This window comes from Gymnodraco acuticeps, unplaced genomic scaffold (genome assembly GCF_902827175.1).
Source record: "Gymnodraco acuticeps unplaced genomic scaffold, fGymAcu1.1, whole genome shotgun sequence".
Lineage (NCBI taxonomy): Eukaryota > Metazoa > Chordata > Actinopteri > Perciformes > Bathydraconidae > Gymnodraco > Gymnodraco acuticeps.
This window is the reverse complement of record NW_022989985.1, coordinates 1,663,501-1,686,504: the sequence shown is the minus strand read 5'-3', so window position 1 is coordinate 1,686,504 and position 23,004 is coordinate 1,663,501. Positions and strand designations below refer to the sequence as shown.

Below are 23,004 nucleotides of genomic sequence, written 5' to 3'. Positions count from 1 at the left end.
TCTTCAAATGCAGTCAAATCGGCCCTCGACTTGTAACTCGGGGAATACTAACCAGAACTGGAATAACACCATGGCAAGTGACACAGCTTCGACAAAGGGGGTTAGCCTCTGTCTTTTAAAATGTGTTTTAATTTTCATGTTTGTACAGAAAAGCGTATTCACCCTGCTAGCTCGCATTAGGTAAGAGCTATATTCATGCTAGCTTCAAGGCTAACGGAGCTAGCTGGCATTATATAACGTTGATAGTAACCGCTACACTTTGTCACGTTCATCTGGACTTGACCCCACTGCTGATAATACTACAGTCGTATCACCCGCACATGTTTAAGATATATATTTCCTTAAATATTCAGCGTGGCCTGGTTTCTGTTAGATGGCACATTAGTGCTGCTCTGTGCAAAACTAGTTCAGCAAACATATGTGTCAGTGCCAATGTTTACTCAGTTTCTTCACGAAGGTGGGGATTTCGAAAGCATTTACAATCTCCTGTCTGCTCGTACCAAGTACAGCTCACATTTAAAATGACTCCTGTTACTAAGAGACATTTTCAACTCCTTTTTTAAATGACCTAACACGTATGTAGTTTACTTATTCATGCATCACATGCATGAATAAGCACCACAATTGTCATTTGCAGTGGTGTAAAGTAACCAAGTACATTTACTTTAGTACTGTTCTTAAGTACAATTTTGAGGGACTTTACTTGAGTATATCAATTTGTTGCTACTTTATACTTCCACCCCACTACAATTCAGAGGTTAGTCGTGTACTTTTACTCCACTACATTTCATAAATAGCCTTAGTACTTTACATATATGGATTAATGATGTGAAAAATAATTTAATATATTTCAATAGAATACATATATATATATATCTATCTTAAATAATACTTTAGTTACACCTGTAGTAGAACTCACACTCTGAAATGGATAATTCTGCATAAAGAGTACTTTTACTTTTGACACTTTAAGTATGTTTTCATGCCAATACTTTTGTACTTTTACTTGAGTAACATTTTGAATGCAGTATTCCTACACTCTGGTACTTTTACATTTACTTAAGTACAACATCTGAGTACTACTTCCACCTCTGATCATTTGAAATAGTCTATTGCTCTATGTTATGTATTTGTATGTGTTAAATATATATTATATATGTTGCATTGTTTGAGACGCTTGGGCAAATAAGCTATCCATTGCAATGTGACAATACAATATATAAATCTTGAAAGTATTCTGTGTTCACAGGACGCTCCTCAGTATCCAGGGTACCCCTCACATTACTGGTATCCGGAGTCTCATGCAACAGGACACTATGCAAACACCTATCCATCGGGATCAGATGTCCCACCACAGTACAATCAACAGGTAGAACATAAACTGGCCCTTTTTTTAATCCTCGGGTGTACAGTAGCAGTAAATCTGCTCATTATCCTTAAGTCTCTTAAGTGATTTCACCCTTCCCTCACATATTCTAATGCCTATGTTGTAACAATTACATCACTGTGATACAGTAACACACAGATAAGGGAGGGTCTTAAATTAATCCCCATCTCTTGTGCTTTCGATGAAGGTAATGCCTGCAGGTTATCCAAATGGCCATGGTGTCTACAGCCCAGCGCAGAACCAATACTCGACTAGTGGTTTCCACCCGTCCAACCCGTTTTACTGTGCTGACACTCAGAGACAGGCTCCAGGGCCGTACCCCAACCAGGCCTGTCCTGCCGAGCAGAGCAGTGGGCCGTCTGGGCACCCCCAACACCAGCATCATCACTATCCTGGTCCACAGTGTCAAGGGGTGAGGACATTCGTAAAATATGAAACGATATTAAATGTTGATATCGTCACAGTCAGTGTTTAATGACCTTAGTTCCTTCTCGCCATCATCTCGTATTATTCATGGAAACTGTTGTTGAACATTTTTGGGGTTCCTTGAGAAAAAAACAGCATGAATGAGGTGTGAATAGATGAATAATGACTTGTAAATATAAAGCACTTTTAGTAGTTGTAAAGACAGGATAAAGCGTTGTATAAATACCATTTTAAGTCCTCTTCTCATTTACCATTTCTTCATAGATTTTGATTATAAAATGAACACTGCTCTGCTTCCAGGGTCCTGGATATCCTACTGGGGCATACCCTCACTACAGTGAAGGAGGTCATGCAATGCCCTCAAACCCCCCGTACCCCACTGGCCAGCCCCTCCACCCTAGCCCCCAGTCTGATGGATGGACACACTCTGGAGCGTATGCCCCCCCACAGCAGCAATGGCAGCCAGGCCAGCAGCCTCCACAAAACCACTACGGCAATCCTGTCCGTCCGTCCCACCCTCCAGCATGGCCCGGGACTGGAACTGGAGCTCCACCACCTTACCAACCCAAGGTATGATCTACAGCGGCTTGATTTCAATGTGGTTGTCATGATTCATGGTTTTTATTTAGGGGTTTTAATGAAAAGATAGGCTGATATAAGATGGAAAAAACTCACAAAGTATCGCGATTCTCAGGAGTCAATTCATTTTGAATCTAAGAAACCTCCGTGATAATTGTTCGATAAGGTACAATCAAACTTGTGATCTGAATTTCATTAACTAGAGATATAAGAACATCTTTAAAGGTCCCATGACATGCTTTTCCGGTTATTACCCGTCCCCTTGTGTGTTATGTAGCTTTTTATGTGAACGGTCTGCAGAGTCACAAACCCTCAAAGTACACCCTGTAGCGAGTAAAACTCTAAGACAGAAAAGACCTGTCTATGCTGCCCCAGAACGCCTCGTTGGAGATTTCTCTTTTTCCATTTTTTTTCTTCCTGAGAAAAGTGACGTAACGAATCCCAGGTCCAAATGGACCAATCCGTGGAGCTCCTCACACACACACACACACACACACACACACACACACACACACACACTCAGTCAGCCTTATCTTTTCTCAGCCGCGGTAGTCCGCGGAGTTTCGCCGGCACACACACTCACTCAGCCTTATCTTTTCTCAGCCGTGGCTCCGCTGATCTCCACTCACGTGTGTGTGCTCAGGCTGAGTTCCGCAGTGTCTCGCTGTCTCGCAGACCCCACGCAGCAACCAGGAAACGACACCAGTAATACACCTCACACTGTCCGCTCCTCGATCCTCAAAGGGCGGAGCAGCGAGCCCCACAACGTCCCGCCAACACGGCACCCAGACCCCACGCAGCATTCTCATCTGTTTGTCATTACTGGTGTCATTTTCTGGTTGCTAACAAACGCCATTGTAACACATAATCCAACATCACAATTATTTACATTATTACAGTGGGCTCATAGGCAGGGGGGGGCTGGAGTATTTTAGTATACCTCAACAATGGAATTATGATCAGCAGAAATGTCCATGACATGGGACCTTTTAAATCGGTTGAAAATCAAATTGATAGTCTATGATTTTACAATTCTTATAAGCAGTTTTGATGGATGAAAGTAGGAGGCATGTAAACAGAGGTAAAATGAGAGATGAACGGACTTTAAACTGTTGTTTGAACCTTTGTCACTTGACTAGTAAAGACATTTGGTGATTGTCGGTTGTTATAGTGTCAACACAAGTCAGTCACATTCACTTTTTTGAGAACTTTATTTTGCCTACTGTCCACTCTAAGCCTGTGTTTTCCTTGTATCTGACTTGCTAATAGAAATATTAAGCAAGGCAACAAAGATAGTGCCCATAAGACACCTCTCCATGCTTTTAACTACTCCACTACTTGTATGGCCTTTACTGAAAAACCTCACATAGTCACTTGCCATAAGTTGATTTTCCAGAAGTAAGCCGGCTACAACCGTCACTTTTCTTTGCAATGGCAACATAAAAATGGCCATCACTCTAACCACCCTGCTATGTTGATATGAACTCTATGCATTAAGCCAACTAGAACTAGTTCCAGGACATATAGGAATTACGTTTTATGAAACCAAATCCATATCAAAAGGTCAAATTCACAATAATACAGGCATAAAGGAGTATGTATATATGGGTTAACATGGTGTAATGGGGGTTTTAAGATTTAACGGTTTTTAAATATCTTGACAGTCTTTGGTTTTATGTTGTAGGACCAGCAGCACCAACGTGCCCCACAAGTGGGACCTAAACCCAGGCCAACCCCATCCCTGAATGCCCCCAGTGGAAAGCCTGCCGAAATATGTTCACCTCCCCAATTGTACAACAAAAGCGGGAGAGGTGATCCTAATCCTTCTCAAGCTGAGCCCCCGCCCCAGGCGCCGGCCCCAGCTCCAGCCCGGGCCGGACCCCAACCCCTGAGCGATAACCCCAGCCTCGCCAAGGTCCAGCTGGTCATGGCCAGAATGATGCTGCTGCAGGAAGATGTGGATGAGTTTGTTGGCAGAAAGTCGGACAAGAGTTATCGTGTTCTGGAGGAGCTGCTAACCAAAGAGCTGCTGCTGCTGGACTCTGTGGAGACTCAGGGACAGGAGGCCGTCCGGCAAGCCCGAAAGGACGCTGTGCAGAAGATCCAGGCCATATTGGACCAGCTGGAGAAGAAAGCCTTCTGAACTGGACTTATTTACTGGTTTGTCGGTGTCTAAGTCTTGCTGTTTTCCTCTTCCAGATCTTCCATGGACACAATGAAGGTCTACTCTTCTCTCTTCTTCTCTCTGAGGGTTTTTCCACAACCATGATATAAAATGCCTGAAATAACTGGCAAAATGAAATGGAATCAACCTTGTAAAGCCTGATAACACTGGTATAATTGTGTTAGAAGCGCAGACTGACAGTTGTACATATCATAAGTTACTTTGAATCTCAGTGAGTGACTCTGCTGGACACACAACCTGACACTCTTACTCAGCTTTTTCTGTAATGTCATGCCATTGCCAGCATAATGCAGGGCTGAGTGACAGAGAGATGAATTTATTCACATTTTCATGCTGTCCCTCAGGATTGTGGGTGAGTCCGATCCTACATCTAAGAATGTCATGCCCCGTCTATTATTACATCTCATAGTCCGTTTGCATGATATGTCTCCAACCCTGATAGAGGCCAAACAGTTAGTTGCCCTTTGTCCCATCATGTCTCTGCAGGAAGACGTGCAACGCTTTTCTTTGTTAAATAGTGCTCCCAGCCCTGCATGTATTCTAAAGTCCGACAAACATTAAATACACTCATAACATCTAAAAGAAAATGACCGGGCATGGAGCGCAGCAGATTAGTGAAAACCCTCTAAAGATCGCTGTCCCTATTATTCCAGATTTTGGATGAAATGTCTTCCTACCTGCGGACCTAAAATCCAACCTATATATGAATGCCATGTATTTTACTCTAGGAACTACTGTTATTACAGATACATAAGGAACACTTTAAGAACTACTTGAAAAACTGATCAATAGTTATTTTAATCCCTTTTGGAACACTTGGAATATAACTACAGGAAAGTTAATTGTATTTTCAGGATTAAGTGTTCAATATTTTGCTGTAAAAGATAAAGAAAAGGATAAACTTTTTCAGTAATGTTTTCTGCTTAAGGACAATATTGATCGCAGCACTTGTGAGTAAAAAGTGTTTGATTTGGACTTTGTTTCTGTTTACTGCCGCACCAATATCCTGTTTTCCACAATTATTAGTTTTCTTGTGTAGAGTAGACTTTTTTTCAATCATCTTGATGTGTTGATTTAGAAAAGGAGTGCCATATTTCAGGGGATGGTTTTAATTAGAAAAAGAAAAAAAATGAAGATGACAAGCTTTGCATGAAAAAAAACACCTGTCCTATGTGTTCATTTTCCTGTGCTGTTATGTTTTATGGAGCACAACTGTACAGTTTCAGATGTAATGCATGTTTCCAACACAAGATGGAAATCCTTGCCTGACAAGTCTTGAAATTGAGAAAATAACAGAGAAATAATTAAATGTCAATATATTTTCTATCTGTGATCAAATGAATTTATTATCTTTCTCGCTGTTTATTATTGTTCAAAAATAGACGTTACAGAGCAAATGTAAGAAATATTTAGCTCTATTAAAAATGACAATTGATAAAAATCCAGTGTCATACTTAAAAATAAATGGAAACATTTTAAAAGTGGAAACAGACTTCTCATCACTCCCCCTGCTAGTCTTTTCAAATGGTGTTAGTGCCATCACCACAGTCGCAAAGTCAACTGTTACTTCAGTTATTCCACTATCCACCCTTTCCATTTCAGGGGATAATTACTGCTAATAACCTAACACAGGTTTACTACCAGGGAAAACTAAATCGCAATCCATTTCCTGTTGCAGTTGTACAATACAGGATTCCTTTTCGACGTTAAAGCCTTTATTCTCCCAGTAAATCGCACCAAGCAAGGATAGATTTGTACAATGAAGGTGGCTAACATGCAACCAGTCAAAATGTAAGGGGTCATTATTCTGAAGCAATCTATGTACTATCAACATTTATTAGTAATTATAAACGTAAAAGACAAAAAGGTATATTGCTTCTTTAAAGAATTAAAAAAATAGCCTGGTTTTGGTTGTCAAGTGGAAACTGCTGCATGGGTCTAAACTCCCTCCATCTGCCACTCAGCATACAGGCCTTTAAATAGACAGCTATTTTAATGCAAAAGCACAACACAGGCCCCCGGGGGCGTGGGGCTCGGGATAGATTTAATGTGAGGGTCAAATGGCCTGACAAACCTTAGAGCACCCTGTGCCGAGTACATCTGAGGCAAAGAAGCCGGAGCCTAGAATCACCTGGGTCATTTGTGCTGGTAGTTTGACACAGTTTAAAAAGCCTGTTGGAAAAACTGTATTTTCCTCAGATAGACGTGGCCTCAAACTGCATGTAGGTTTTTTCTTTTTGACTTTTTGCTTTTAAAGGACCAGATCTTGCCTCAAAGAAAACCCTGTGCTAAGAGAAGCACACAGAAAACATGATGTCCTACACATCCAAACTTCCCGCGTCCTGGAATGATACGCCTCCCCCTCGGAAGGTGGAAATTGACCTGAGTTCACCTGGATTGGCGGTTTTTGAGTTGGAAAGACTCTTGTTTACAGGCAAAGCCATCATCAGCCATGCAGATGAAGTGTGGCCAAGGCTTTATATCGGTGACCAGTAAGTTACTCACTTTTTATCCAGCCGATTGCCTCACTAAAGTGGAGCATGCCCTTGTAACATTTTGCTGTGTACTATATTTGTCAAAATATCGTGTGTGAGACATTTCAACAAATATTACCCAAGTCTAGAGTTTGATACAGTCCACATAGGCGTAAGAGGAACAGATCATAAATCAGGTTTAAATGGGGTATGAGTAACTTAAGACCCCCCATGTTGCATTCCGCATTGGGAGCATGCGTAAACTACAGTTATGCTATGTGAGAGTTTCCACTGATGAAAGCATGTCTCGGTCATGCATGATTCCAACTTGCATGTCTGAAATTGTCTTTTAAATATCAATGATCACTATGAAATACTTTACATGCATGTGTTTCCTCGAGAAACACCTGCTCTGTTTGTCTGTATATTCGAGCTGTTATATGTGAATTCAGAGTTTTGCGCTTTTCAGGAACAGCGCAGAGAACCGGGCCGATCTCACCAAGCATCGAGTCACACACATCCTGAATGCAGCTCACAGCAAACGGGGGGTGCAGCCAGACATCTACGAGTGCATGGAGATCACATACATGGGCATAGAGGCTCATGACTCCTGTGGCTTTGACATGAGCGTCAACTTCAGGGCAGCAGCAGACTTCATCCACAGGGCTCTCAGCAGAGGAGGTGAGGGGAAGAACATTAATTTAAAAGGCAGTTGTTTTATACAAATAATCTTCAACTGGCAAGATGGTTTCAGATTCTTAGCCGAAATATACAGTTAAACTGATTCCACATGTAGCAGTGGCCGCAGAATAAATATATTAATTTAACAGTTTGGTTAAACCACTAAGTCCGACAACGCCACCCCGGGAATTTCACCCAGGGAAATGTGACACGTTTTAAGTCACTAGGACACACAGGTTCGGTTACTCATGGAACAAGAGACGTGGTCCAATTATCAAAAATAGAACAGTTTATTTGTATACAATAGTAAAAATACAATTTATAAAAACAGTCACACAGGGTTATATCCAAAAGGGAGAACGAACAAGGGGGCTGAGGCTTACCAGTGGGGGAGAGGGTCAACGAATGAGTAGAGGGATCCCACAAAAACAAACTTAAGTCACCCCGGTCACACGTGTTCCACACTCACACAATCACACGGAGAAAAGATCCAAAAACCCGGGGGAAGCACAGCACACGGAAAGGGGGAAGCCACCACCTCGGACACCAACACCTTCTGCTCTCAGTAACTAAAACAGGAAAACAAGGGAAAACACAATAAGTGGAGGACAAAAACACAGAATGAAATAAACCAAAATAAGCCTCAGCCATACGGGCAATCATGCGGCATAAACAAAACGATGCAAAAAGCAAAGAAAGAAAACCTAAACCAAAACCATTATCATATAAACAAACAATGAATTCACCAAAGATATATCGACACTAATTAAGTATAAAATAAGCCAAAAGAAAAGAAAGAAAATAACAAAAGAAAATAGGAACAAACAAAAATAAACTATTAATGAAAAGGAACAACGTAAACAAAATAGTTTAAATTGGTGAAGGAAAGAATAACTAAACAGAAGGAGTTAGCCCAGCAGTCCAGTCACTAAAATCCCACTAGGGGAGCGGACCTATAGTACAGAGTAGGCCACGCTAAACCGGCCCAACCACAGTAGTCAAAAGCGAACAATTTAAGTAGTGTCCAGCAGCACAGGATCGGTAGGGCAGGTGATGATACTGCCGTAGGCAATGCCAAACCGGACCAGACACGATAGCCAGACGCAGACAATCAACTAGCACTTAGCAGCACACAGGATCAGCAGTACGGGTGATGACCCTGCGTCAGAAACCCGTCTCTTTTCGGTGCAGCAAAACAGCAGCGGTTCTTTAAAGCCTTAGCTTGGCCCGATCAGGCAGAGAGGAGAGAGTTTCATGCTCTCTATGTTACAGCTACTTGACGGGCATCGCCAGGAAGACCCTCCGCTACGCCGGTGGCGGTGTCAGTACCAGATATGTTCGGCCTACCAAATATGTTCGGGTGTATTTCCGTCGCATCCGTCATCCGTCATATCCGTCATATACTCACCTCCCTCTGCTCCCAGCGCTATGCTGCCACACACCGGCCGTCTGCGGAACTGCAGCCGGAGGAACTCGGTACAGCTTGTTATGTGTGAACGATCTAGATCCCTCCGCTTCCCCATAATTACCGCGAACATTTTAACTTTCATGACAGAAATGGAGAGCTTTTATGCTGAGATAAAGCAGTACGTGCTCAATGGTGGTTACCACAATCTCACCATCGCCGCTGAAAAGCATGATAAAAGGAAGGCGTTCATTCGGAGGGCATCCAAACAATACCTGATCAAAGGTAAGTAACAGAATAAGACCATGGTTAAGTCACGAACATACGTTTTTATTATGAGGTATAAACCCCCTGTACATGTGACATCATCACATCCCTTTACTTATAGGGATCAATAAAGTATATATCTATCTATCTATTTATCTAATGGTGTTTTTTGGTGCAAAAGTGATCATACCTCTAATGGTTTATCATATTGCAATTCCAACATTTTTCAGTAAATCGCAAGGACTCCACAGCTTGTTTCTCCTTTTTCTTTTTATACACACTTTACATTACTGTAGTTGTTACGTCTAAACCACATTTGCCACTGGATTTCTTGAACAGCTTTTAGTCATAATGTCATCTCTACACATGTCTAAATGATTGTTTTTTTGTTCCTGTTGTGCCAGCTGGAGATTTGTACTACACATACAAGGACAATGAGAGGATGGTTGTGTGCACCAAGGACCAAATTATCAATGTCCTGAAGGAGTGCCATGATAACCTGGGTTCCGGAGGTCATGCAGGGAGAAGGCGCACCACCGAGAAGGTTTTGGCAACGTACCACTGGTCCACTATGCGGGAGGACGTGAAGAAATGGGTGGGAGTTTTTGACTGACTGACTGATTATTGATCTACAGAAATGTGTTGTATGTGTACATTGAAACAGAGTGAGACAGTTTGAGCTCCATCAGAGCAGAGAAAACATATTTCAGAACTTTAACAGTTTAATTCTGTCTCCTCTGAAAGTTTTCTCTGTTCTATCATTTTTATACCTAAAGTTTTTTGTTTTGCTGATTGAAAATGTATGATATTTGCTAAGGTTGATGAGTGTCCCCGCTGCCAGCAACACGAGGTCATTAAAACGGTTGCACCCGTACTGCATCCCATTCATGTTCCCGAGGCATGGACTGTCCTTGGTGTGGATCTCATTGGCCCACTTCCCTCCACTGCTAAGGGCAAAAGGTACTATCATGATGGGCTGAAGCATGTGTAACCTCCTTTAAAGGTTCTAAACGTGAAGAATCTGGTTTAAAAAGAAAGGAAATCATTTACAGTGATTCTGTATGTATTTACAACATTCTGCATTTTATATTGCAGATACATTCTAACAGCGACTGATCTGTTCACGAAGTGGGTGGTAGCAAAAACGCTCTACCACAAAACAGCTGTTGAGGTCTCAAAAAAGATTGTGAATATTCTTCGAGATTTCGGTCTTGTCGAGAAGATCATTACCGACCAAGGACGGGAATTTGTCAATGAGGTACAATAATCTATCTAATACAGTGTATGTGTTATGTGTAACAATGTAATACGATTTTTCAGGTAATTTGGTAATTGGTGTACACTAAACCATCTGCAGGTCAACCGTGGTGTTTTTGATGCACTGGGTGTAAAACACTGCATCACTTCAGCGTACCATCCCCAGTGCAATGGCCAAGATGAGCGTACAAACCCAAACATAAAAAAAGCACTTGCAAAGTACTGTGGAGAGGACCAGAATGACTGGGATTTACATCTGAGGGGCATTGTGGCGAGCATTAACACCTCAAAGCAGGTACAATGTTGTAACAAATGCAGATGGAAACAATACTCAACAGAGATACTAAAAGGAATTTTTATGCTTTCAGAGGTCAACCAAGTGCACGCCCTATTTTGCCCAGTTTGGGAGGCACCCTCGCGTCCCGGGTGTTATAAATGCTACAGTCAATGACAGGGATGATACCTCTGTGTTGGTGCCTGCTGATGAGGCAGAACAGCAGCTTGAGGCAAAGGCTGCAACCATTGCAGATTTGCACTCGAAGGTGAGAATAAAATGGCAATATTTAAAACATAATAACTCCTAAAAAATGCAAGCGTATGTTAAGGACTGTAAATGATAACTGTTACATATCTTTCTCAGATTTACCAGAACATCCAAATAGCACAACAGAGACAGAAAATCTCTTTTGAAAAACGCAAGGGAAAGAATGTGAAATCTTTCCTGATTAACGTTGGAGATGAGGTCCTAAGAGCGAATAAGAGGAAGGAGGGCCGAAAAGGTGGAAAACTGGAGTGCAACTGGTTTGGCCCTTATGTGGTTTCCTCAATCACCAACAAGGGTGTGGCAACCCTGTTGAGCTCAACAGGAGCTCAGCTGAGACAGAGTGTGAATGTGTCTCAGCTGAAGCCCTTTATCAGGCCTATGTTGAGAGGTATTTTGATTATCAATACAAGGACACATTTTAGGTATACTTCATGTGTGGTACTTCAATAATACTGTTTATTTTTTGTCTATCTAATAACAGCTGAACCGAAGTTGGATTCGGAGGGGTCTGTTGCTGACCACCAGTATGCCCTCTCTGGTGCGAAATACGCAAAGGATCTACATCCGATTCAAGACAAGCTGGTAGATATATGTTTACTTCATGCACAGTGATGGAGGTGCATTGTTTTGATTTTAATTTTTCTATGTTTTCTATTGGCTTGAAGTATGTTTTGCAATCTGTTATTTGCAGCTCAGCTATGTGCTAGACCACAATAGGCCTGGAGCAGAGGTCATTGTGAAGGAGGGTGATGTGTGCCTGACCAGAGAGGACTTTTGGAGCCTGGGTCTTCCTCAGTGCATGGAGTCAAATGTAGGTATACTTGAGCTTTCCTCCCAACTTCATCTTGTCTCAAATAAATGGCACAGGTAACTTACTGTTGTTACTGTTTCAGATTGGAAACACGTGCCTGAAGATGGTACAAGAAGCCACCCAAAGACATGTACGGTTTTCAACAGACATCATTGGCCTGCTTTTTTCTTTTGAATAACACATATTTTCTAAATAGCTGTTTAGTGGTGAAACTCCAATCTCGTGAAGTGTGGTTGTCTCTTGTTGTTGAACATACTTCTATGAAGATTTCATTTTTTTTGAAAAACTATCAATATAGGGCAAAGATATATACATCGTGGATATGTATGTGGTTCCTACCTGGAAGTCCAAAACAGCTGACGTGTTGGCCAGTTTTCCAGTAAGTTCCTGTTGCTTGAGACCTATGTTTCTTGAAATTGATATACAGCAACTTAAAATCCCTTGTTTAAAATACTAGGCTGACCAATTGGCCACCAAGGACATGGTTTTCATCCCTGCCTGGAGTCGGCAGCAAGGAAAGGCAGATCACTATTTGCTTTGCGTGAGTCTGTTCCAAATGATCTCACCAGCATGTACAAAATGAACATAAGTTGTGCTGTGTGGTTTTCTTCTGGTGTTTGATTATGTCTAATTTCAGCTATTTTGTCAATGGTTGACAGGTGATCAAGCCAGCAAAGAGAGAGTTATATTTGCTCGACCCTCTTAAGCCAGATGGCTTTGGGGACAATTCCTACAAGGACATATTTAGGTTTTTGTAACATGATTACCCCCTCACCGTTCTGTGGCTTGTATGGGAGTTCTAAATAGTTTATAGTATTCTAATACTGCAGTAACCATCTTGTAGACCAGGGGTCTGAATCTGATCAAATTCATTTATAATATATCTCCATTTCCACAAAGTCTGGAGTGTCCTTAGTGGAACCAAAAGAAAAAGAGTCTGCAACAGGATGCTATGAATTATAATATTCATTTTGTTATAAGCCTTGTTCAAAGGTTGTTTTCAAGTTCAGCTTTGTTCAGCGGCTGGTAAACGTATTTTTGTTTGTTTTATTTTAGCCCCGTTCAGTGGCTTTCATAACTTTCCTCTTTTAAGGCATGCAATAGTTCAATGTAAGGAAATCCAAAAACATGAATTATATTGTGTATAGCGTTCCTTCACCAAATCAATTCCCATGTCTTATCATTTCTTTTGACAGTGACCTAGCGCACCGCATTGCTCCAGGTCAGTGGACAGTAAAGTTCGGCAGAGACGTCAAGGTACATTTCTCCACCATCTCATACACCTGCTTTCACATGTCTTTATTTTCCATTTGACCATGAACATCACTGTTATATTCCAAATTCTTACAGGGTTAGCCTCACCAAACCACGGGCAATGACTGTGGTGTCTTCATACTGATGGTAAATTCCTCCCTTGACACTTTTTTTTAAGGGGTTTTGTTAGTTTTTGAAACTCATAACTTAACAGATCTTTATCCTTTCACAGTATGCACTCAACTTCAGCACAGATGCTCTACTTTGGTTTACCGAGGTCAGTATTTATCCTCTGAGTTAGTATTTCAGGGGGAAGAGGGGGCTAACATTGAGTAGACAAATGATGAGGTTCCATTCATTTTCAACTTTATTATTGTTACATTTTCTTTTAGCGGGACATAGCACAGATCCGGAAATGGTGGTGCATTATGCTCATGGAACGGTACCAGATTGAAGGGTAAATCATACATTTTAAATGTTACTTTATAGACAACAGTTTCTTTGACACTGATTTACATTTTCATCCTGATATTATGTGATTTTTATAGCCACGGACAGATCCAGATTATTTAACACATGCATACATATTGATAATTGTATACACATGTAATTAAACAATCACATGACCCACACCTTATATTTTCCTTCAAAGGTCCAGTTTCAAAAGTCCGACATGTGCTTCATATTGGAGGTAATATCTTTTCAGTGAAGCAGTAACTGTTTTTTGTTTAAAAAACGACCTGTGATCACGGCAGAATTTCCAACTATTATGTCTCACTGCTTTTTTTAACTTTATTGATAGCTGTTTTTTACCTCAAGGAGAAGAATAACAAAACATAAGAAAAATGTGTGTGATATATTCAACATTAATATTAAAAATGTGTCTTTTTGCTACCTGAAGCCCAAAGAATCTTGGTATTTCGATTGTGCTGGCAACAGTCTAGTCAATGTGTTGTTAAATATGTTTGATCTAGTCTGACCAATACTTCACAGCTGCCAAACTGTCTTCTCTCGGACCTTCTGATGGAAGTGGTTCTCCAGGAAGGTGACAAAGCGTACTCATCACTCACTCTAGTGTGTACCACCTTCAGAGACACAATGTCCACTGTGTCTTTCAGAAGAGGGGCCCACTTTCGCTGGCTTGAGAGTAAGTGATTCAGTGAAGGTGCAGCAGTATACGACAGCTGTGGTGTCTATGCATATTTTTAATGGCTCTATTGAAATGCTTGTTTTACACAGGTGTTGCTACATGGAGTTTGTTCTCTGCTTCATACAAGCAGGATTTCAACGTCATGTACACCATTGACACCTGCCGTGGATGCTTGGAGCCTTACAAAAACTGCAAACCAGGTAGACTTCTTATTCTGGATAATAATGTTTATGTGTCATTACATATTTAGTGTGTTGTGGTCCTAGTGTGATTCAATTACAATATTTTCTTTTTCTATTCATAGGATATGTTGGGAAAGGTAAAAGAGGAGAATTGCAGGGCATCTACTCTGATGACCAACATCCAGGCTATTGCAGTCCCTTCTGCAACCAGATATCATAGGTAAAGATTAACTCACACAAACAAATGTCAGAATAGACTAAATTGTCACTGCAATTAATGAAGATCATCATTTGATATCTTACCTTCAAGTTTGGTTTTCCCGGACGCTGCCCGTCGTGGACTTCGGGTCGTGGACTTCGGGTCGTGGCTGAACCTGTCTCTGCAGTCCTGCCTTGGGTCATGCTGCTTCCCTGATGGCTTCCTCATATATTCTGAACAATCTGTGCTGTTTTCCTATCCACATGTAAAAGGAACTAGAAGGATTTCTTGATACTAAGGGCTGTAGAGAAAAGTTTGGAGCTTTTTCCATTAACGTTGAAGTTCAAATTCTCAATAAACACTTGAATGCTGTGCTGTCTTTCTATTTACTTGAATGTGTGAATTCATTCAGTTGGGTAGGTAAGCTTGGGATGGATATATGAAATATATACATACAAAAAATTAGAGACTCTTTCCAATGAAAGTAGCTAGCCGCAATAGCTCCAAGATTGCTATATCTAGTTTGTAGGTCGCCAAGTTGGCATCATTGACAGTTCGTCTCTTAAAGCCTCTAAAGCTCTGCAACAAAAAAGGATCATTATGAATGTAAATACTATACATGGTAATGCAGCAGGGCATAGTGCGATGAGGCAGGCAGGCAGAACCAGATTTATTTCTAAATATTTGTCGATCAATATTAGGCTACACTAATATAAGGCTACTAGTATTATGATATTACTGCAATAATATTCCAGTGGTGGCTGCTTAAGGTTGTTTCTGGCTCGTTTGATCCAAACATTGTCCAAAGCTCAAAATGTATTGTAATAGATGTAAGAATTCTCAAAATGTACAATATGTTTTGATCCAACACAATATTCTGATTCAATCCATATATGTTAGGGGTTTTTTTTTTCACCAAAATAAATAGACTGCCTTCTCTCCAGCTCACCGCACACAAAGGGGGGGGGGGGGGGGGGGGGGGGGGGGGCATCTGTATTAACGGGTCAGTCTATAAGCACTCTAATAGCACCATAAATTACATTTAAATAACCACAAAAAGACAATTATTGTTTCCGATATTGATTTAACGAGATGCTGTTATAACATGGAAACGGCTTAATTTAAAAAAATAAGCTTCAAAAATGTTTTATGAAGCACACTGGGTACAGCCCTGTAATACATGTGTTCCGTGTGTATATAGTCTTACGCAAGAAACACATAGCATGAACAGACTGCAACAAAACCAGTCTTACAAAACAGACTTCTGCTAAACTGGTGCAGAAGCAAAGCATCTACCTTAGATGAAGTTCACACAGAACTGTGGAAAAGGGAGAACATCTGTACTTGCTTTCAACGACATGATCAGGCTTATATATTATAAAAGTGTTGGCTAAAGTAACGCAGAATATATATATTTTTTAATTGTAAATAATTAAGTACACACACATAACAAGCTGTACCGAGTTCCTCCGGCTGCAGTTCCGCAGACGGCCGGTGTGTGGCAGCATAGCGCTGGGAGCAGAGGGAGGTGAGTATATGACGGATATGACGGATGACGGATGCGACGGAAATACACCCGAACATATTTGGTAGGCCGAACATATCTGGTACTGACACCTGGTATTTTTTAATTGTAAATAATTAAGTACACACACATAACAAGCTGTACCGAGTTCCTCCGGCTGCAGTTCCGCAGACGGCCGGTGTGTGGCAGCATAGCGCTGGGAGCAGAGGGAGGTGAGTATATGACGGATATGACGGATGACGGATGCGACGGAAATACACCCGAACATATTTGGTAGGCCGAACATATCTGGTACTGACAGCGGACGCAAAACACGGCAAGAACGGAAGTGGGTTGGTCTGGGCACCAGCGAACAAGAGGCCGCCAGCTAGAAGCCTCTGCTCCTTTATAGGGTGCCCCCTGGCGGTGATAGGCTAAAAATAATATGCCTTACAACACTATTTACTGCTCATCCTGCCACACACACAAAAATGAATAGGTTAACTGTAGATCTAAAAGACTAAAATACACTGATCTGGTCTGCAGAGTAGCTTAAGAAACTCACAAAAATCATCAGTTAAATGATAAATTGTACTCCTATCATGATTTCTCCGCTAATCCCTTTCTACTTTGTTTCAAGAAACAAATATGTTTCTTTTAAGCTCACACAAACAGGATGCAGGACTTCTTTGCTTCTTAGCTTCACCTCAGTTTATATCAAGTCTTTTGTATTTACCAAATACTTTATATCTTTATTGTGACAGTATTGTTGGGCCAACCATTCATGATTTCACAAAATCTTTACACAATGACAATTTTTATAAATAAAATGATAAGTGGGCGGAGCCAAATAATACAAGAGTTTGGTCAATCAAGACAATTAAATCACTTTACTGTAATTTAGCCTTTCAACTCAGGATAAGACAACACTTACAATAACCCAAAATATGAAACAATATAGTCTCATTTCACTATATTGATAAAGTATAGATATAATATGTAGCAGTGGCGAGCCGTCAGGGCCCTCTAGGCCCTCTGTGAGGGCCTAAGATATTAAAAATAATAATATTTGAAAACATTAAAAAAAAATATTTTTTTTTTTGTTGTTACATTTTTCATTAGTTTTACCAAAATAACTTGATTTAATTGTATTTAAAATAATATTTTCAAAGAAATAAATCCTTCGAATCTGCCTGTTCAGTTTCTGTTGGAATGTGAAGGGTTAAATGCTGTCTCTGCGAGTTATGTGAAGACGGGAGGGCTTGTTGGTCCCTCTCTACATTCACAGAGGGCCAGCTATAGTAAAACAACGAGAGAGTAATGTCAAATGACAGTACAATTGACCAATCATATCTTCCCTCTAAATGGGCGGGCTTTATTTTCGTGGACTTTATGACAAGTTCCGCCCGCTGTGAGGTCTATGCAAGTGGTGCAGTGACGCGTCCTAAAACTCGGAAGTAAGCTGCGCTCGGATTCCCGAGAAAGCAGTGGGATTTCTCCATAGGATTTTGGAAAATAGCTCGAAATAAGGTCTGTGGAAAACGACCCTGTTATGCACGTTTTGTTCAGCCGGATAATATCCACATGTCTATCCTAGTTTTATTATTTTTGAATCATAAATCTAATCGATAGATTTATGATCGATATATTTATGATTAGCATAAGTTTGTTCATGATGGCTCACTTCAGTGATAGTGATGACATCGTTGCGAAATTATTAACCGAGTCATTTTCAAGATTGAGTTACAATGATAAACTGGAGTGGCAAAGGATCAGCTGCATGACCCGCCATCAAGTGCTTCATCCAAAAGGACAGGAGGATGGACTTTGTGTTTCAGTGATTTGATCATCAAAGGTAGGCCTAAGTCATTTTCAATGCGGGCCGCCGTGCCGACTTAATTCATTTGTAATTGGTACTTGGCTGTGGGTGCCCTGTCATGATAGGTGTTTATATAAATGATGTTGTTTTGTGTGGTAGAGGGTCGCTGTCATTGATGCGTTTTGCACCCCGGACCACTGTTTTGATATTCCGCTGAAGTCTACGTTGAGACGTAATATCTCTTCTTTTTTTCGAGGGAAGTGGGGTCAGAGGGCCTAGGTATAAAAGTCACGGCTCGCCACTGATATGTAGGGATGTAACGATATATCGAATATTGCGGTAAATAAATGTCTCAATACCGTCGTGAGACTGACAAAATCTACCAAGATTTAAAAAAAATGTTTATATATATATATATATTTTTTTAAATACTTTTTTTTTTTTAAACCTTTATTCAACCAGATGGTCCCATTGAGATCATCGATCTCTTTTTCAAGGGAGGCCTGTTCAACATGGCAGCAAGTAGGTTACAACATGAACATAAAACAACAGATAACACAAAAGGACATCGTATTTACAGGGCTACATGTACATACCTAGAGACATTGACAAGTACCAACAGTATATTTATATCTCGCCCTGTCAATAAGCCTCACCTTCTTGGCAAAAACGGTATTGTTTTTGAAGTGGTGGAGAGACAATGCACAGTTTTACCCACTGCTGTCACCCATGGCCAAAGCATATCTCTCTGTCCCAGCAACATCAGTACCAAGCAAGAGAGTTTTTTCCACAGCAGGGGATATTGTAAACGCCCAAACATCCCAGCTTCTACCTGGAAATGTGGACATGCTCATATTCCTAAAAGATAACCTTGATGATGCTGAGTGAGTGAGTTAGAGTTGAGTTAGCCTATACTAGAAAAACTAAAGTGAAACTTGATTTATTCTATTGCAGGGTCTGATTATTATATTGTTGACACTTTAAAATACTACTATCCTACCAAAATGCTGTACAAATCAGATTTATTATTTAATAAAGAAAAAATAATTCAAGTAAAAAAAATAATAAACATTTTTTTTCTTTATTTTTCAATATCGCGATAAATATCGTACCGTGGACTTTTTATCACGATATTATCGTACCGTGAGTTTTTGGTATTGTTACATCCCTAATAATATGGCCCAGCCCTGTTGGAGCAGATATCTCTGCTCCGCGCCGATCCTATATGAGTTTGTTTTAAAAGAAGGAAAACTCAAAACAACCAGGATAGGGGTTAAACAATAATCTGTTTTAGTGATAAAAGGTAAGAATACAATACACTTCTCAAAGGGGTAGGCCCACCCCTGCCCTGGTCCTAATGCCGGGAGAACATCATCATCTTGACGGCAGGAGGAAAAGAGACCGGACACAAGGACTCAACAGGAGATATTGTAAGAACAACGGGAGGAGCTGTGTGGATGGTCCTCCCATACAGGTCATCTATTGGCCCATATACAAACGATGGGCTTTCGTAGCGTATCAGCGCGAGCCAGCAGAGGACCTGGAAACAAGAGTCTCTTCGTTTGTAGCAAAACACATCTGGTGTCCGTTATCACACATTTTTGCATAGACTTTCACACACACCCTTTCTGCACATTCCAGAGACTTGAGTTGTGTCTAAAGAATATTCCCTTGCTCACATCTTACTCCAAATACAATGGTTTTACTCCTCATATTTTCAACTTCCTTGTTACACAGACTATTATTATTGATACAAAGTAATTAAACACACACATCTACTTATTCAAGATATGTAGACTTCCCTGACCTGCTGGAGATCTTAAGAAGAATGCCTCCTGTCCTGCATAACTGCACCCCCTTTATACAGAGTAATAAAACATGTTTAAGCTAACTACTCCACAATGTTGTAGCCATTTAGTACTCACAACCTGAAAGAATAAAACAGAAAGAAATCAACAAAACACAAACACCGGTATCGTTCAGCATAATGAATACATACATCTCATCCTGCAGTCCCTCATGAATGTCACATGTCTTTCTTTATGAAAGCCATATTTGTAAATGTTTAACCGTCATGGGGCCACAAGATCAGTCAACTAACCAAAGTTAACTGTCCTTGTAGCCTAAAGCCATCGCTGAACTCCCTCTCACCTCAAGGTCAGATTACTGGACTGAATACATTTATTGATAATTCAGACCTTAACTGTGTGACTCAATTCTCAAGGCCTCTCTGGTCTGCCAGACATGCCTCATTAACCAACAAGAATGTAACTGCATTAAATCTGAGGAAAATCCCCCTTTGGCTTCCCTATTTGCACAGACTATTGATAATTAACAGAGAAACTCAAGGGGCCTCTTTTAATATCTGGAAATTGCAACAAGACTTTCTGCCATTCAAATCCAACACTTCTTATATATCAGATGATATAATCTTCAGCCCTCATTGCTATGTTTCTATGTTTCCCAGGCAAAGTGTTGGTGCACTGCCATGTAGGAGTGAGCCGCTCTGCCACCCTGGTCCTGGCTTACCTGATGCTGAAGCACAACCTGAGCCTCGTGGAGGCCATTTGTGCGGTGAAACAAAACCGGGGGGTCATCCCTAATCGAGGTTTCCTCCGACAGCTCATCAGACTGGACGGCCAGCTCTTTGGCAAACACTGAACGCTGCTGGGTAGCATGTTGAGCAGATCCAGAACATGAGGGAAATAACATGGTAAAGAAAGCTCAAGTGTGCCGCGTATTATTATATTTTGAGATACATTTAAAAGCATTTCTAGTACTACTATTTATATATATTCTGTCAATTTGTACATGTAAGGGAAACTTCTGCAGCAATGGAGAGTCAGGACTCAGAGAGACACGAGGAGAGTTGGAGCTTTGATGTCAAACACCGGTAGTTTATTACAAGTCAACGGCCGGAGAATTCATATCACAAGTCACAGCAGCAAAAGGTTCTGACTGCACGGGTGGGTTGTCATGTCAATTCTGCCCAGCCTATCTCTCGATAGACCTTTTAACTAGTTTACAGAGAGTTAATCAGCATATTGGGGGAGGCGTAAACATCTGTGGAGCTACAGGAGATATCCCCCAACTGGAAATACTCAATCACTTGTCAGTGGTGTTTAGAAGCCAGCATTCTCACAGTCGTAAACCCCCCTATCAGGCCATAAAACTGACACTTAAGTGCTGGAGCACATTCCTTAAAGGAGATAACAGAATATTGGTTGGTTATTAACGTCAACAGGCAATAAGGTTAAATATCTAGGAGTAAAAACAAAATTATTCCCTCACAGTACATGTTAATGAATTGTGTGTTTTTTTTTTTTTAAATGTCTTGCAGACAATCGGTGCTACAGAAACAATATCACATAAAATACATATGTTATTCAAAAAAACTGTTTGTTTACAAGTCCATGTGTGCAAAGTGTCTATTCTGAGAGGCTAGTTGTGAGACATGTCTCCATATGTTTCTGTTTCAATGAGTTTCAGATATTACTAATCTTTTCAGCATCTGTTGAGCTGCCTCTTGTTGCATTCTGAACTGATTCAATCCCTGCTTTTTTCTTTTATGTGCAAGGCTTAATTTTCTTAACCTGATCAGCTTTTGAATGCCATCAGTTCCCTTAGGCTCTGTTTGATTCTGCTTGTCTTTTTTGGCGAGACTCTATAAAATGCTTCAAGTTGCTTTATCAACATGAACACATTTCAATACAATGAGCCAATCTGCTTTGTTTATGTCCTCTGAGAGGGAAGCTTTGCTTTAGTTTTCAGAGATCCATGAAAAAGAAATGTTCTTGTTAGGTGCAAGTATCACAGAATGATTGCTAAGATGGCCTTCTCCCACTTTTGCTCATACTGCTACTTTTTGACGCCAAACTACGACCTATAATAGTTTGAATAAAGATGTAACTTGTCGGTTCACTAATTAACAGGGGAGTGAGAAAATAGACACTTATTATTACATTATTACATTGCATTTAGCTGACGCTTTTATCCAAAGCGACTTACAATAAGTGCGTTCGACCAACAAAATACAACTTGAAGAAAACAGAATCATATAAGTACATCAGGCTTCATAGAGCAAAAACATTTCAAGTGCTACTCAACTGGCTTTAGGTAAGCCAGTCCTTTATTAGTATAAAAGTGCTTCGTTAATAGTTCTATCGCTCGAAGTGGAGTCGAAAGAGATGAGTTTTCAGTTTGCGCCGGCAGATGTGCAAGCTATCTGCCGTCCTGATGTCAATGGGGAGCTCATTCCACCATCCTGGAGCCAGGACAGCAAACCCACGTGTTTTTGCCGATGGGAACTTGGGTCCCCCTCGCAGCGAGGGCGCAGCGAGGGCGCAGCGAGGGCGCAGCGAGGGCGCAGCGAGTCGTTTGGCTGATGCAGAGCGTAGTGCACGCGCTGGGGTGTACGGTTTAACCATGTCCTGGATGTACGAAGGGCCAGATCCATTCGCAGCATGGTAAGCAAGTACCAGTGTCTTGAAGTGGATTCTAGCAGTTACCATAAGCCAGTGAAGGGAGCGGAGGAGCGGAGTAGTGTGGGAAAATTTAGGAAGGTTGAAGACCAGACGAGCCGCTGCATTCTGGATGAGCTGCAGAGGTCGGATGGCACATGCAGGTAGACCAGCCAGGAGGGAGTTGCAGTAGTCTAGGTGTGAGATGACGAGAGCCTGGACCAGAACCTGAGTCGCTTTCTGTGTCAGCTGGGGACGTATCTTCCTGATGTTGTAAAGCGTGTATCTGCAGCAACGGGTTGTAGCAGCGATGTTTGCAGTGAAGGACAGGTTGTTATCTAGGGTCACACCCAGATTCCTTGCAGTCTTAGTCGGGGAAACAACTGAGGTGCCGATGTTGATTGTTAGGTCAAGAGTGGG

At 41.1% G+C, this 23,004-nt stretch overlaps 2 protein-coding genes across 2 annotated transcripts in view; both read left to right on the top strand.

The window, feature by feature from the left end:
• Positions 1–5,901, top strand: part of bag4 (BCL2 associated athanogene 4) — a 6,122-nt gene extending 221 nt beyond the window's left edge. Inside the window, exons 1-5 of the mRNA XM_034212466.1 lie at positions 1–73; positions 1,250–1,369; positions 1,575–1,799; positions 2,114–2,383; positions 4,077–5,901. The exon at positions 1–73 is cut by the window's left edge and continues 221 nt beyond it. Coding sequence (XP_034068357.1) covers positions 1–73; positions 1,250–1,369; positions 1,575–1,799; positions 2,114–2,383; positions 4,077–4,535 — 1,147 coding nt within the window. The 3' untranslated portion in view covers positions 4,536–5,901. The remainder of the gene's footprint in view (positions 74–1,249; positions 1,370–1,574; positions 1,800–2,113; positions 2,384–4,076) is intronic.
• A 966-nt stretch (positions 5,902–6,867) lies between these two features.
• On the top strand, positions 6,868–21,828 carry LOC117543872 (dual specificity protein phosphatase 26-like). The gene is made up of 3 exons (XM_034212467.1): positions 6,868–7,069; positions 7,521–7,732; positions 20,592–21,828. Exons 1-3 carry the CDS (start codon positions 6,888–6,890, stop codon positions 20,783–20,785), a joined length of 588 nt encoding a protein of 195 aa, XP_034068358.1. The 5' UTR covers positions 6,868–6,887; the 3' UTR covers positions 20,786–21,828.
• Positions 21,829–23,004: the final 1,176 nt, after the last annotated feature.